The 16,018-nt window shown below is 48.1% G+C and overlaps 1 protein-coding gene across 3 annotated transcripts in view; it reads left to right on the top strand.

The window, feature by feature from the left end:
- Nucleotides 1–16,018, top strand: part of LOC118783039 (protein furry homolog) — an 82,367-nt gene that overhangs the window by 43,690 nt on the left and 22,659 nt on the right. For all 3 annotated transcript variants that reach the window (XM_036536702.1, XM_036536701.1, XM_036536700.1), the window contains exons 21-38: nucleotides 1,037–1,296; nucleotides 2,061–2,250; nucleotides 2,597–2,721; nucleotides 3,427–3,484; nucleotides 3,707–3,798; nucleotides 4,041–4,213; nucleotides 4,882–5,042; nucleotides 6,280–6,390; nucleotides 7,169–7,323; nucleotides 8,253–8,352; nucleotides 8,471–8,642; nucleotides 10,309–10,562; nucleotides 10,882–11,028; nucleotides 11,462–11,630; nucleotides 12,246–12,336; nucleotides 12,694–12,773; nucleotides 13,382–13,532; nucleotides 15,157–15,260. In XM_036536702.1, coding sequence (XP_036392595.1) covers nucleotides 1,037–1,296; nucleotides 2,061–2,250; nucleotides 2,597–2,721; nucleotides 3,427–3,484; nucleotides 3,707–3,798; nucleotides 4,041–4,213; nucleotides 4,882–5,042; nucleotides 6,280–6,390; nucleotides 7,169–7,323; nucleotides 8,253–8,352; nucleotides 8,471–8,642; nucleotides 10,309–10,562; nucleotides 10,882–11,028; nucleotides 11,462–11,630; nucleotides 12,246–12,336; nucleotides 12,694–12,773; nucleotides 13,382–13,532; nucleotides 15,157–15,260 — 2,593 coding nt within the window. The remainder of the gene's footprint in view (nucleotides 1–1,036; nucleotides 1,297–2,060; nucleotides 2,251–2,596; nucleotides 2,722–3,426; nucleotides 3,485–3,706; nucleotides 3,799–4,040; nucleotides 4,214–4,881; nucleotides 5,043–6,279; nucleotides 6,391–7,168; nucleotides 7,324–8,252; nucleotides 8,353–8,470; nucleotides 8,643–10,308; nucleotides 10,563–10,881; nucleotides 11,029–11,461; nucleotides 11,631–12,245; nucleotides 12,337–12,693; nucleotides 12,774–13,381; nucleotides 13,533–15,156; nucleotides 15,261–16,018) is intronic.

Below are 16,018 nucleotides of genomic sequence, written 5' to 3'. Positions count from 1 at the left end.
CACTGGTTACAGGTATATCATGTGGTGTGTCCCAAAGCCTCTTGCTGTGCAGTGTAACTCAAAGGTTGGCAGTTAGTCATGTGGACTGTTTGCTGCAACATGTACTGTATGTTAATCAGGCAGGCCAGCCAGTGCGACGGATCATGATGTTTTCTTCATGATTTTTTCCCGACTGTCAGCTTTCATTGATCACCGCAGCAACTTGCGGTTAAAGTCGCGGTGCTCATTATAAAGTGGCCTTTGCCGTGGGGTTAGGAGAACCGTCAGCTTCTTTAAAAAGCCGGCTGTCTCATTTACATAAGGAACAGGCAGCCAGTGCGGCCTAGAGGCCCAGACCAAGGCCCGGGTCTGCTGAGGGAGGCACTGTGTCCCCGGGAAACAGAGGCAGGTCAATACGGCCTAACGGCTTTCTGTCCCTTTCACTGAATCATAGCGGGACCCTTAATGAAGTCTGTTCCTTACGGTAACTATAGTAGTAGCTCTAAGCTGCATAGTCCTTAGCGCTAAGTGGTTGAACTCAGTGACCACATTGTCCAAGTCAATTAATAACCGTTTGATAACCAGAGAGACTGTTAAATTCATCAACCTTGCATTGTCACCATCAAGACTGCAATGTAGATTTGAATGACTCTTCTTTTAGATTGAGATCTATCTCATAACATTATATTACATGCATTTAGCAGACACTCATATCCAGAGTGACTTCCAGTACAATACAACAAAAGAGTATCCATTCAAGTTGAATGAGCAACAGTGTCAGACCAGGCTGACAACACTCCCAGACCAGTGAGTGTGAGCATAACACCATTCAAGCCCTACCACAGGTTAACTTGCGCAACTTGACTAGACAAGGGAAACCAAGTATACTGCCATACATCAGTCACTAGATCACAGAATCCAAAGCATATCACAATGCTATACATAAAATAAACAGCAAGTACTTCAAGTAGCAGGTGTTAGGGTGCAGGTATTGAGGTAGAATCTCATACACAGTTGGCCAGTCAGAGATTTGACACCCATATCTGTCCCCTCCAAGGCGACCTTGCCCCTGGGCCATCATGTGGACCTGCAGTGGCTGGTGGAGTGGAACGCCATGCTGGTCAACAGCCACTACGACGTGAAGAGCCCCTCCCACGTGTGGATCTTCGCCCAGTCCGTGAAGGACCCCTGGGTGCTGTGTCTCTACAGCTTCCTGCGGCAGGAGAACCTGCCCAAGCACTGCCCCATGGCGCTCAGCTACGCCTGGCCCTACGCCTTCACCCGCCTGCAGCTTCTCCTCCCCCTGGTGGACCCCAAGTGAGCCCCGGCCACGCCCTCATGCATTTATGTTACATTTTCATTTACGTTCGTTCATTTGCCAGACGCTTTTATCCGAAGTGACTTACAAGCGAGGCAGAGTACAACACAAGCAAAAACCCAGATAAAGAGTCAATAGTATTAGAAGCGTAGACCAAGTATCACCAGTTGGCCAGGCAAGGTACAAGCCAGCTGGTAGAGATAAAAGTCCATGGTACCATAGATTGAATTTTTTAAAATTTTATTTTCCATGCTCCTCTCCGTGAGCTGCTGAACATCAATATTGAGATGATACTGAACATCAGTACTGAGACTGAGAAGGAGGCTTAGGTCAAATGTGTTGGTGTGTTTGAACCAGTAAAGTGGCTTTATCCAATGTTAGGCCCCTGAGTGTTCCTAAACGTTACGGTGAGTTGCAGTTTTAGTTTGTGTGCTTCAGTGAGTTGGCAAGGTAGCGCCAGACTTGTTTCAGTCCACAGTACTGTTGGATGACCGTGTTGAACAGGGATGCCCGGGTGTTCCTCCAGGGCTCTTATCCACCAATTCAACAAACTGTTTTGATGTTTTAACCAAATTCATGTATGTAATTTGCTTGATGCCTTTGCTGTCTGTTTAAGCTGCACTGGATGTACGGAGGAGCACATCCACTGTCTCGTTAGTGAAATCCTCTAAAACCTCTGAGTGGGACTTGGTAATGGTGACCAGCATCGTCCAGAAGAAGCGTAATCCAGTTCTCACGTCTCATGTGCCTTTGAACCTAACAGCAGCCCAGTCTACGCCAAGAAGACGAGCACAGCGGGCGGCGGGGACAACTATGTGCCCCTGTGGAGGAACTACCTGATCCTGTGCTTCGGCGTGGCCAAGCCCAGCATCATGAGCCCGGGCCACCTGCGGACCTCCACCCCCGAGATCACGGCCTCCACCCCGGACGGCAGCGCCTGCTACGACAACAAGGTTCCCCATCGGCCAGCACTCTCAGTTCCCCTCCCCTCAATATACACAGACACTGGCCTAAAGCAGCATCTCACACCACTGTCTCCCGTCAGCCCCTGGCTGGAGATGAGCAAGCATGGTTGGGATTGTGATGTCATAATGGCAGCCCGGCTGCTGGCTGCATGCCAGACAGCATCAGTCAGTAACAGTGGGTGTATAATGTGTGGGTTGGTGAGTGTGTCAAAGTTCAGGCTTGATCTGATGGAAAGCTACGGCCACATAGTACATACAAGTCTACGCGACTGTTTGTTTTTGTTTTGGGTGTACAGTATACTGAGCATGCTCTCGTCTGTATGCGACTGACCAGGTGATCGGGACTCCTTCTGTCGCCTGGCTGCTGAAACAGCTGGTTCCTCTGATGCGGGCGGAGAGCATTGAGATTACAGAGTCCTTGGTGCTGGGTTTTGGGCGCACCAACTCCCTGGTATTCAGGTACAAATACATTCATATATCTTAGGATCAGAGTGGATAGAAGAGGCATACAGCATTGTTCACGAGTCAAGTGTAAGGCACGTGTGTAGGGGGTGTATGTGATTCCCTCAGATAAAATTTGAAAGAAATACCTTCCACATGTTTCAGGCATTCTTGTCATCGCTGAGATTGGCAGCATACCTGATGCTTTCATGAAAGCATTGCTGCTGGGAAATCAGAGGTGCTGTATTGCAAAGGCTGTGGCACTAAGCGCAAGAGTCACCAAGTAACAATAACAATGATATTGCATGCAAAAGACGACTTCGAAAGCCTATGAATGCTGGCTTGTTCTGTAATTAATTTTCCATTGTGGCCAGCATTTGTGAGGATTAAAAAGCCTGAGAGATAAGTGCCGGATTTATGGTTATTATTTTAGAATGGAGCGTTCCCGTCCATTTGGGGTTGCCTTGTTCTCATTTTTAATGCTTCCTGGTAAACACAAATGGGACCCATAGACCCTTTTCTGTCAAAGGGAAACGTCACTTATTTCACAGTATTACCACTCTATTCAATCTGCTACTGCAATCCAGTGGAGTCCTTTACATGTACTCACCTGTGTATAATTTACATTTTCAGAACTGTCAGTATCAGCTGCTCTGTGTGTTCTGTTATATTAGTGACCATAATTATCTCCCTCACCAGTATTAATTTCTTTTCTCTCTGCAGGGAGCTTGTGGAGGAGCTGCATCCTTTAATGAAGGAAGCACTGGAGCGAAGACCAGAGGTTAGCCATGGCAAATTAAACACCTTTAGCATAATGACAAGGAGACTTTCCTCAGTCATCTTGTCTTCATATATTTATTCAGATAGGGAGCGTAGTTTACAGGGGGCTAACGTTATGCTTGAGGTGAACCCGGTGTTGTGTGGAACACCCGTACGTGCTGTTCTGAAAGCGTGTGGCAGCGGTGAGGGTCTGATGGGCCTCCCCTCTCTCTGTCTGTCCCAGAACAAGAAGCGTCGCGAGAGGAGAGACCTACTGAGGCTGCAGCTGCTCAGGATCTTCGAGCTGCTTGCAGACGCCGGCGTTGTCAGCGACAGGTGAGGCCTGCCCCGCCCGCTAACACAACCCTACGCACACACACATACACACACGCGCACACAAACGCACACACACACACTTATCTCTGGATGTTCCGCAGTCGAGCATCGGCGAGGAATCCACAACCCTGTCCACAACACACTGACACATGCAAATAGGAAGATAAAATGCAAAGCATCTTTTCGTCCCTCCGTGTGTTTATCTCAGCCTGTTTCTCTGTGTCCCTCCCCCCTCCCCCCAGCACTAACGGGGCCCTGGAGCGGGACACTCCGGCCCTCGGCGCGCTCTTCCTGGAGTACGTGGATCTGACGCGGATGCTGCTGGAGGCCGAGAACGACAAGGACCTGGAGATTCTGAAGGACATCCGTGCCCACTTCAGCGCCATGGTGGCCAACCTCATCCAGCGTGTCCCCGGTAACTGCAACCCTCAGGAGTCTTCCCTTCATCAGACGCCTCCGGCGCCTTCTCCCTGCTGTGAAAAGCCCCATTCACCAAAAGGGCTGAGTACAGCTGAACGCACAGAAACCTTTCAGCGCAGTTTAGCCACAGGCTACTTTTGGAAGAGTTACTGCCTAGAATGCGACTTCTCAGCGCAATGCCTCTCAGCGCGATTCCATGACTCAGTCTGTTGAGTCTCTTGGCAGGTGAAGAATTCACCAAATGTGCTCGACGTCTTTGGCAATCCGGAATCCGCATATTTCAAAGCCTTCGAGGCACCCGCAGCCGAAACCTAGAGTGAGTCTTAGGGCTTTTTTGACGTTGACTGGGACGTTTCCCAAAGGGACGCAGAGCCAAAAATAGAGCGGCTTAAACGAGGGGAAAAAGGGAGAGCAGGTGATTACTCATCGGGAGCCAAGAACGGCGCTATTTCCAGACTTCCGCTACCTGCTGATGAATGTGCAATGAGTAACCAAGCCGTTTAATAAGAAACCAGGCCTCAGACACCGTCACCGCGAGGGAACGTGCTTTGAGTCACTCTTTCGGGCCGCTTCAGTATGCAGTGCCTCGAAGGCATTAACAGCTATCTGTTGTTGTGGACGTGTGACTGACACATCTGTCCTGTCTGTTGTTCTCCCACCCAGTCCACCATCGGCGCTTCCTCTTCCCCCAGCAGAGTCTGAGGCACCACCTCTTCATCCTCTTCAGCCAATGGGCAGGCCCGTTCAGCATCATGTTCACCCCGCTGGACCGCTACAGCGACAGAAACCACCAGATCACCCGATACCAGTACTGCGCCCTGAAGGTACCTCATTCCCCCTCTCAGCCCATCTCTTCTTAGCAGTCTCACCTCCCACAGACTCAGTTCCTTCCACTTCCAGTTCTGCTTTGGTTCTGTGGTCGTAGCGAGAACACAAACCATCCTCTTGTGAAGTTACCAGGAAATGAGGTGCTTGGGTCTGAAGTCCCAGGATGACACAATGGTGGCCATTTCCAGCTTAAAGCTATTTAAACCTGCCCCCGGTGCAGTGCAACCCAGTTGCTAATTTTGACCCGAGAGCTTCGCTCTCACTACTTCTAACTTTATCCCACTGGACCAGATATAGAAGTAAAGCTTTGACCACACATCAGCCATTTATAGCTGGGGCCCTGAACTCCTGCTAGCATGAGCAAAGCCGACAAGAACGAACTTTCCAGGAAGTAAGGGTTAAAAACGCAGCGCTGACTGAGCCTTGTTTGTAATATTCCAGCCCTGTTTACACACATGAATGCTTTATGACTTCATGCTGAGCTCAGGGAAGCACTTCTACATGATGTCACCATTGTTTACCTATGACTGCGAAAACAGTTTCTGTCCGGGGTATCTGTACGAGGAGGTGAGCATCGGTGGAATTTTCCACCAGCTCCTGTAGTCATTGTTTGCCTCATTTAAAAAAAAAAAAAAATGGGGGGCTTTGAAATATTATCAGTACACTGTTGGCAGGTAGCTTGAGTTGCTTGTGCTGTACAATGGAGCACGGCGCTAAGGGGATCATGTGATGTTGTGGTCATTGTGAAAAGCGTGTAATTTCAGTCAGCCTCGAACAGACAAAGCACAATGCGCTTCACAATGAGCCACAAGCTTCCTTTACACTCTGTGCGCCTGGCCAAGAGTTTGAATGTCCCTCACGTGCTCACACAGACACGGGGCATTTCTGTGCAGCAAGATAACAGGCGTAAACAGCAAGTAAAAAACACAGAGCCTTGATTAACGTTGTATTACATTACATTTAGCAGACGCTCTTATCCAGAGCGACTTACATAGATTGAAAATGTTATACATGTTACCCATTTATACAGATGGATGTTTACTGAGGCAATTGTGGGTTAAGTACCTTGCCCAAGTGGACAACAGCAGTGTCCTAGCAGGGAATCAAACCAGCAACCTTTCAGTTACGAGTCCTACTCCTTACCGCTACACCGCTGCCTTTGATCACGTACCACACCGTAAACAACAGCGTTACCTGGGTCCCCCATAATTCTGTGCCTTTGTGTCCTCTCAGGCCATGTCGGCTGTGCTGTGCTGCGGGCCCGTTTTCGACAACGTGGGCCTCTCTCCGGACGGATACCTCTACAAATGGCTGGACAACATCTTGGCCTGCCAGGATCTGCGGGTACGTCAGCCGGCAATCTGTTGCACGGGGCATGTTAAAACCAAAGAGAGCACCCGGGAAGGCCACGGCGGTGGCGGCTGTCTGAGTTTGCACAGTATGAATCTGCCAGCTGCCCTTTGTCATAGTGTATAGGGCCGAGGGGGGCCCCCTGCACCCACAGAGTAAATTTCCTCCGCAGTTTTACAATGCACCATGCCTCACCCTAGACAAAGCACCTGTCTCCCTGTTTACTGTGGGTTTTATTTTACAGGGCTTCATTCTTTCCGCCGAGCGCTGATGTACTTCAGCGGGCCTTCTGGTGTTTAAAATTCACTGCCTTGGAATTTTATAACCCAGGCACAGCGCCCAGTAAATATTATTATGTCTTGCTAAGGCAGCGGTTCTATCAACAGCGGGACATAACTCTGGTTGAAATGACTTGGTGCCCACACAAGGTATCTGTGCAGAGGGCTTTTAACAATAATGATAGCTCTACAGCTGTGAGAGTGCCATCATTGTCTAAAGGTAGTCTGGACAGTGTTCAGTTGTATATGCTGCACGCAAGGGATGACACCAGCTGTATTTTCCATGGGGACTGAATTCCTGTAGGTTCTGTTGGAAACATTTCACCTATAGCACCTGAACCTGGACGTACGGGCAGTTCATCATGACTGTCATGTAATGAAGGACTAATGTGGAACAGGACATCTTCTGATGTCCTTTTCCATTTTCACAGCTATTCCAAAGGTAAACAGTTATGCTGTTGGTTTAGATTGCTCTTGTCCCTCCGATACACAAGGTGCACCAGCTTGGCTGCGAGGTGGTCATCCTGCTGCTGGAGCTGAACCCAGACCAGGTGAACCTGTTCAACTGGGCCGTGGACCGCTGCTTCACCGGATCCTACCAGCTCGCTTCCGGCTGCTTCAAGGCCATAGCCACTGTCTGTGGGAGCAGGTATTGACTCTGGCTGTGGTTCCCTCTAGTGTATGAGCTATCAGACACACAGAGACACACACAAACACGCACATACACACAGATGCGCGCACACACACGCACGCACACACACACATACACACAGATGCGCGCACACACACGCATGCACACACACACGCACACACACATACACACAGATGCGCGCACACACACACGCACACACACACATACACACAGATGCGCGCACACACACACAAACACGTGCACACACACTCTCACACACACATGCACGCAAACACACACACACACACACACACACATATGCTCACACACACACACATGCACACACATGCACACACAGGCTCGCAATTATTCAGACTGATGCACTAATATAAGTTTACTTTCTTCATGTAACCAAACTTTTTTAATACTTTGAAATAAATTAAATGTCCTCTTAGTCACAAGCCTGCCAGAAATGTACTTAAAGAGTTTTTATCCAAATTATTTACTCGCATAAGCTTCTCAGTGGAAGGAGGTCATCATTTCACATGTTATGAGTCCAAAAATAAATTGTACCAGATCTTTTTGGAGATTAATAAGTTCCACATTAATCAGGAACAGCGACTAATTAGAGAACAAGACTTCAAAGAGTCCTCCTTGCTAATAGGCTCACAGTGGAGGTGGCAGTTCTTCAGAGATCAGATGTGTTGCTTCTTGTTATTTATTTACAAATGCAAAGCTCAGTGTAGCGTTATAATTGTTAAGTACATAAAGGTTAATGTTGCAGTCCTCTAGCAAATTCTCTCTAGTTTAACACTCATTTTACCCTGGTTCATTCTGAGAAGTGCCCTTACAAATATTCATCACTGACAATATGCTCAGTCTGCATCTGAAATGCTCTGTTATGTGATAATAATATTTGCAATGTGTTGTTAATATTTTATTTCCAGAAACTACCCCTGTGACATTGTGACCCTGTTGAACTTGGTGCTCTTCAAGGCTTCAGACACCAACAGGGAAATCTATGAAATATCCATGCAGCTAATGCAGGTATGTAAAAAAAAACACAGTATCAGCAAGTAGATGTTCAGATCACTGTGGTTTATTATACTTGTTTAATGATGTGTCCTGAATGTATGCTCTCTCTTTCTCTTTCGCTGTCACGCAGATCCTGGAAGCCAAGCTGTTTGTGTACTCCAAAAAGATGGCGGAGCAGAAGCCCAGCAGCATCCTGTATGGGACCCACGGGCCGCTGCCGCCCCTCTACAGCGTCTCCCTGTCCCAGCTGTCTGCCCAGCTCGCCAGGATGTACCCTGAGCTCACACTGCCTCTCTTCTCAGGTCAGGGTGTGCTGACGTGTGCCTGGTGTGCCACCGTGCCCCTTGGGTTTGCCTGCAGTACCGAATGACAGCAGTGTAGCATAGTGGGTTGCTGGTTCGATTCTCCTGGGGGGCGCTGCTGCTGTACCCTTGGGCAAAGCACTTAACCCACAATTGCGTCAGTAAATACCCAGCTGCATAAATGGATAACATTGTAAAAACCTGTAACTGATGTAAGTCCCTCTGGGTAAGGGTCTCTGCTAAATGCCAATAATGTAATGTAATGTTGCCATGTGATTGCCTCAGCCATTATCCCGCACCTACATGTAGACAAGCATTTAAAATGACTTCAACATACAGTACCAGTCAAAAGTGTGGACACACCTACTCATAGAAGGGTTTTTCTTTTTTTTTACTATTGCCCACATTTTAGAATAATAGTAAAGACATCAAAACTATGAAATAACACAAACGGAATTATGCAGTGACCAAAAAGTTTTAAACAAATCAAAACTTCTATCTTATGTTTTACATTCTTAAAAGTAGCCAAAAATATTTTGTAAAATTAATTTTTTGAAAGAAATTCATACATTGGCATCAACTTCACTATTTATATTTGTCAGACGAACAAATTTCAAGCATTTAAGAATAAGTCTTTACATCAAAATGTCTTTGCATGCATGTTTCCCATTATCTTAATCAGGTGTGTCCAAACTTAGCAAGATGACTGATTTTAAAGGCTGAGCGTGCCAGTTTGTTGTGATTCCTTTGCACTTAACAACATTCCTCCAATGACTTCCTGCGCCCCCCCCGGGGACAAAGCAGTGATTATATGGCTGTGTTTGTGCAATAAAAGTCAGGGCTGGTCACAGTTGGGCAGCAGTGTGGCGTGGGGTAAGGAGCAGGGCTCATAACTCAAGGGTAGCTGGTTTGGTTCCCAGGGGGACCACTGCTGTTGTGCCCTTGGGCAAGGTACTTAACCCAAATTGCCTCAGTAAATGTCCAGCTGTATAAATGGATAACATTTAAAAAAAAGAATTTGAGTCTCCCTGGATCTGATTGCCTGCTGAGAAAATGTAAAACGGTCAGCTTCTGGTCGAGCGGGGGATTAGCCACAGCTCTGACTTCTTACTAGCGGACTTTTTTTTCCTCTTATTCAACTGTGTTTTTCCAGTAATCAGCATGCAAAGAAGACAGGGCTGATCCCTCAGTATGGAAGTGCCGCCTCCCTGTTTTCTCCCGTTGCTGGATCCTCCCCGGGCTCCTGGTTTTTGCTTGTTGTCGTCTCCGCGGCCGCGGCTCTTCCTGTGACGCTGCGTCTCAGAGCCGCTGGGCCTCCGCACGCCCCAACGGCCAATTAGCCAAAGAGAGACTCCCACTGCTCGTCACCATGGCGACACGGGAAGTCTGAGGCCGCGCCAGCAAGCTGCCCAGAGAAATTAAGAACAAAAACAAAAGCGCGCGCCCTCTGCTCCCCTCTGTGTGGAGGCAGAAGGGATACGGAGGTGTCTCGCTCACAACACCATCTCCAGTCAGTGCGCGCTTTCCGAGTCGTAGTTAAAAACACACAGTGCCGGGTGCGGGTGCGTAAACAGACCCCATTGTTAAGCTGGCGGGAGAGGTCATGGTGTGGCTCTTGTGCGCTCCCAGTGCTCACACTTGTCCGTTGTCTCCCTCTCGCCTGCAGAGGTCAGCCAAAGGTTCCCCACCACCCACACGAACGGGCGCCAGATCATGCTGACTTACCTCCTGCCCTGGCTGCACAACATCGAGCTGGTGGACGCCGGCCTGCTCCCTCCGGTCTCAGGACCCTGCACCCCCGAGGAGTCCCGCAACCGGGCCGAGAGCCTGGGGCTCTCCCACCAGCTCAGGGGCAGCGGCTGGGGCTCCCTGCAGGCCACCTCGCTGGTCCTCAACAACCTCATGTTCATGACCGCCAAGGTACACGCCAAACGCTGAATCATCTGCTGAAATCTCTGGTCATCTGTGGCGTAATAAGGGCGTAATAATACTTGGTGGTAATACTTATTTGCCTTGTGCCAGTTCTGTTTTACTCCTTTAATTTCCTGTTTGTGGGTTTCCTCGTTATGTGGTGAGTTGTTGTCTTGTCTGACGTGATTGTGGTGTGTCTTTTCCTCGCTCTTATTTTGTAGTAGAAGTGAAACTAACCTAAAGAAACTGGTAGTGTCTTAGACTGACTCTTATTTCGAAATAGAAGTCAAACTGCACTCAGGACCGTGTTGTGTCTCTTTCCCGGCAGTACGGCGACGATGTGCCGGGCCCGGAGATGGAGAACGCCTGGAACGCCCTGGTCAGCAACGACAAGTGGAGCAACAACCTGAGGACCACGCTGCAGTTCCTCATCAGCCTGTGTGGAGTGAGCAGCGACACTGTGCTTCTGCCCTACGTGAGTACCATGGGGGAGAGGCTGCTGCAGAGGGCCTGTTTCCCAAGTCTTTCGTGGGTTTCCGTACAGACCACAGTGAGCTGCAGAGGATGTTTTCCCAAATTTATGGCGTTAATTAACCAGGCACAGAAAAAGAGTAACCCTTTGCCTGCTAAGAGCGATGGGAAAGAAAGAGAGAGAACAAAAAAGAAGCTTGTAGACTATGGATGAAGGCAAACATAAAGGTCACATTGAATAAATTGGTCCCACTGCCTTTTCTGTCTATGATAATGGATGGTGTTGCGGTTTAATGAGATCTAATTGGCTCGTCACCATCAGTCAGTAAACTGGAGCAGTACACAGGACCAAAGTTATTTAACCCCAGAAAAGGAGTGCAGCTTGGATCTGTGCTTGTTATCACAGCGTTTGCTCTCCCGGGTTTGTCCTGGTTTAGATTAAGAAAGTGGTGATCTACTTGTGTCGGAACAACACCATCCAGACGATGGAGGAGCTTCTGTTCGAGCTGCAGCAGACTGACCCGGTAAACCCGGTGGTGCAGCACTGTGACAACCCTCCATTCTACCGCTTTGCTGCCAGCAGCAAGACCTCCGCAGCTGCCTCAGGTAAGCTCACACACAACAGGCCTCTTGCAGGTGCTACAGGTGAGCCCACCTGTCGCAGGTGAGTCCAGCCCCTGCAGGTGATACCCCAGGTACTGCAGTTAGGTCAGTTGTCAATCTAGATATGATATCTTAAACTGAATTTGGAAGTGAAGGTTGTGTCATCTGCGTTCTGTTTTTTGAGCTTTGAGTGTTTATGGAGGTCTACAGTTTGGATTGAAACCCGTTTTGGATACAATACACAGCGCAGTCTCTGATCCTTTCTTTGAGCAGATTATATTGCCTTGTTTCTCGGCAGCGTAAGATTACAAGACATTGATCTTTTCATATTAACTAAAACAGCTGAGCGTAGGGCTCGAAATCCTTACCTTGATTAAATGTGTCCTTTAAGTGGTTTTATTTGGCTCTTGAAATCTTGAGATTTAAAGCTGTTAATAAATTTGTCCTTTTATAAGCCTCCTGTCACGTCAAGCATTTGTAAATGAGGGTCTGACAAATTGCTCAGATAACCTTGAGACAAAATACCACAGTGGCTTTATTTTAACTGTGCATTGTGCTGTGAAATACGCATGCTGTCAGTTTCGGCTTCTGAATGCGATTGCTTCTTTGTTTGTCCAGGTACTACATCCAGCAGCAACACTGTAGTCGTTGGCCAGGAGAGTTTCCCGGACACCGATGAAACGAAAATGGCCAGAGAGAACGAGGAGAGGTAGGCCTTCAAACCCTTTATCATATTCAGGGTAGCGTGAATAAATAAATAAACAATAATAAATAATAGTATATGATACTAATAATACTACGCTACCACTAATATTATTGCGCAACGGTAGTCACATAATACTTAAACCTTGCACCAGCTTCGTGTTCAAACTGGTGAAATTCAACATCAAATATTTCAGCGATCTAATCTAATCATTTTCGCAGAAATTTTACACACTCTGTCCATGACATGCAATAAATGTGTGGCTTTTGCCAGCATTAAACATGAATTTAAAAGTGATTTTTGTTAATGAATAGATGTATGTATATATAAGTTAATATAAGTTGTTTCATTGCAAACCCAAAGGCTCAGCATGATGAAGGCCCACGCACGGCTGGAGTCCCGCTACAGCAACAGCTCTGGAGGCTCCTACGATGAGGAGAAGAGTGAGTACCGGCCCTCTCCACCCGGATGCAGTCGCCACAGCGGTGACGAGGCACGAGCCTGAGGGCATAACCGGGAGACCGTGGGCCAAGCGGGGTCTGTAGAATTGGTATGGGGTGTACTGTGTTTCTCCTGATTGGCTGGATCCACTGTGAGAGGCGGAGCAGAGACACAGGCTGCCGTGGTGAGGGCATCTGAGCCAATGGCAGTGACCTTAAAGCAGCTCTGTATTGTGCAGAGGGGTAGTTAGCACCAGTGTGGAAAACTGAACAGCATCTGAAACTGGGCCGTCTGCTGTACATTGAAATCAAAGTCATCGTCAGGGGCGTGACAGCCTGCCTTTATCTCTTGCAGGAATGTCTGTAATTAGCAGGCGCAATCTCATGTGTGTTTGGAATCTGCACATATTGTTTCGCTATGACATCAACGTCCCCATGAGACTGACAAGCCGTACAGACATGTCAGCTCGCATACAAGCAAAGCCTGTCCACTCTGACATTATTCCTCTCAGTTAAGTCACAAACATGCGAGGAGGGCATTTCGTGCATTCGCGGGATGGTTGTCGCGGTTTCATGTAGGGTCATGTGACCTCTGTTCTCATTGCCTCCAGATGACCCGCTGCCACCTTACGCCGGTTGGCTGATGACTGTGCTGGAGACCAATCAGCCGCAACCTCTGCCCATGCCGGTCAACGGAGGATGCTGGGCCCCGCTGGTGGACTACCTGCCCGAGACCATCACCCCCAGGGGACCCCTGCACAGGTGAGAACTTCGAGCCCTTACCTGGTCTCCATCCCTCAGAATGTTTCCTAGAAACAAAGGGTAGACTCTGGGGCCATGTTTGACAAGGTGCTCCCTCTTATGTCACATACCAGTGTATTATACAAGTGTACAACTTGTGTCAACATTTAAGAAAAAAAAAATCTCTGACACACTGACAGAGCTTGTGAGTCAGGTGCTTCATTCTGAATCCTCCAGCTCTTCTTAAAGAAAAAAAAGGATTGACCTACCCCATAATTAGTGGTGCCTCACTGTTTCGCTGTTGCTGTAGTAACCGTTTTGTGTTACTGTGTGAGTGAGGCATGTTTGATATGTAGGTTGTTAACGTGAGAGAACGCAGAGGCGCACCTCACTGACACATCTGCTCCCTTTGATTTGCGTCTAATCAGTTCCTGTAGATTATGTAACCATGCGCTTATAATATCACGACGCATCACCCGGCTCTTATCAGTCAGATCGTGGCGCGTACGCTACCAGCATGTCTTTTAGCTATGCATAGTTTGCTTCGATCAGTTAAACAACAAAGCACTGCACTCTCTTGCCAAAAAGATTGTTTCACGAAAAGGCAGAGATAGTGACATACATTTAAATGTGTTTCCTGGGCGAGCCATATTTCCAGTACCACTGAGAGCAAAAGTGGTCTCATGCTCAACATGTCTCATCTTGTTGCATTTCATGAAAGGACAGAGTTTTGGGCAAAAACAGTCAACCACTCATTGATAGCACCATGACACAACTGTCTATAGGTGGATTGGGTAGGACTTTATGGTTGTTGACCACAGTCTCATGAGCATTATTGTAACAGGCTGCTCTCATTTACTGAATTGGTCACCAGTGAGACGATACACCACTCAAGCATTCCGGTTCATTTCATTCCAGTGGATGAGCTCATCGGCAATAAACAGCCGACGTCCTTTGTCGACCACAGATCTTATTTGTTCACGCCTTCTTGTTGTGACCTTTCCAAGGCAAACGGCGGCGAAAGGGAGGCAGGCCGTTGGTATGTTTGGCCATGTGACGCGCTTTCGTCAGTCCATTCTGGGAAGGACTCCATTGAAACATTCCGTCAAGCCGCACATTCTTTTTACTGCATTGTCTGTTTACGCTGGGCGTCAATCAAAAAGACTCTGGCATGGTCAGACATGGAGAGCTTCTGCCTGAAGCAACTGGAGCAATATGAGACACAAAAGTAATCTACATTGCATTGTTCTTTTCAGCTGCTTGGATGTATTTTTCTCCTGACTGTTATACTGTGCTGTGCATCCTAGTGTTTGGTAAACACCATTAATCCATATAACTGTACTGATTGGAACTGAATAGAGGCTTTGCCCTTTAGCTAATGACCATCGCTGAGGCCACTTCAGGACTTCAGTCAAAATCAGTCATAATCTTCAGTCATAATGCACATTGTGGCTAGTTACTGGTACTTATTCATCCGTTCTTAATAATGATAACAACAAATGATTGTGACACAGTGAGCTGATATCCCTGTCAGTCAGCCTGCACTGCCTGAAGTGGTTTGACACAGTGGCCTCAAAAGATGGCAGCTCTTGGTGCCAGCCGCAGCAGAGACAGCGCTGACGAAAGCTCGGTGCCGTTGCTGTAGGTGCAACATCGCGGTGATCTTCATGACGGAGATGGTGGTGGACCACAGCGTGAGGGAGGACTGGGCTCTGCACCTTGCCCTGCTGCTCCATGCCCTCTTCCTGGGTACGTCTCGTCCCTCTATCCCTGCCCTGCGGCCCCAACAGGACAGGAATGCACACACACACGCACACACACACACGCACACACGCATACACACACACACACACGCACACACACACACACACACACACACACACACACACACACACACACACACACGCATACACACACACACACGCACACACACGCATACACACACGCACGCATACACACACGCACGCATACACACACACACGCATACACACACACACACACACACACACACACACACGCATACACACACACACACACACACACACACACACACACACACGCATACACACACACACACACACACACACACACACACACACGCATACACACACACACGCATACACACACACACGCACACACACACACACACACACACACACACACACGCATACACACACACACACACACACACACACACACACACACACACACGCATACACACACACACGCACACACACGCATACACACACACACGCATACACACACACACGCGCATACGTCTTTCTTGGCATACAGCGTAATACGTGAATGAGAAGACTCTTATTCTCTAGGTTTGCCAGCCTGCTACCTGTGGATCATGTACATGGAATTTTTAAGATACTGCAAAATGCATCACTTGTATACAGCTGTTTGAAAACATGTTATTCCTCACACTGAACATGGAGCCTAACCCTGAGTAATTGCATAGGTCTGCTTAAATGTAGCTGTGTTGAGCTGTCGAAGAGAGT

Source organism: Megalops cyprinoides, chromosome 9 (genome assembly GCF_013368585.1).
Source record: "Megalops cyprinoides isolate fMegCyp1 chromosome 9, fMegCyp1.pri, whole genome shotgun sequence".
Classification (NCBI taxonomy): Eukaryota; Metazoa; Chordata; class Actinopteri; order Elopiformes; family Megalopidae; genus Megalops; species Megalops cyprinoides.
Note: the sequence above shows the minus strand (reverse complement) of the source record. Positions and strands in the feature narration are given on the sequence as shown.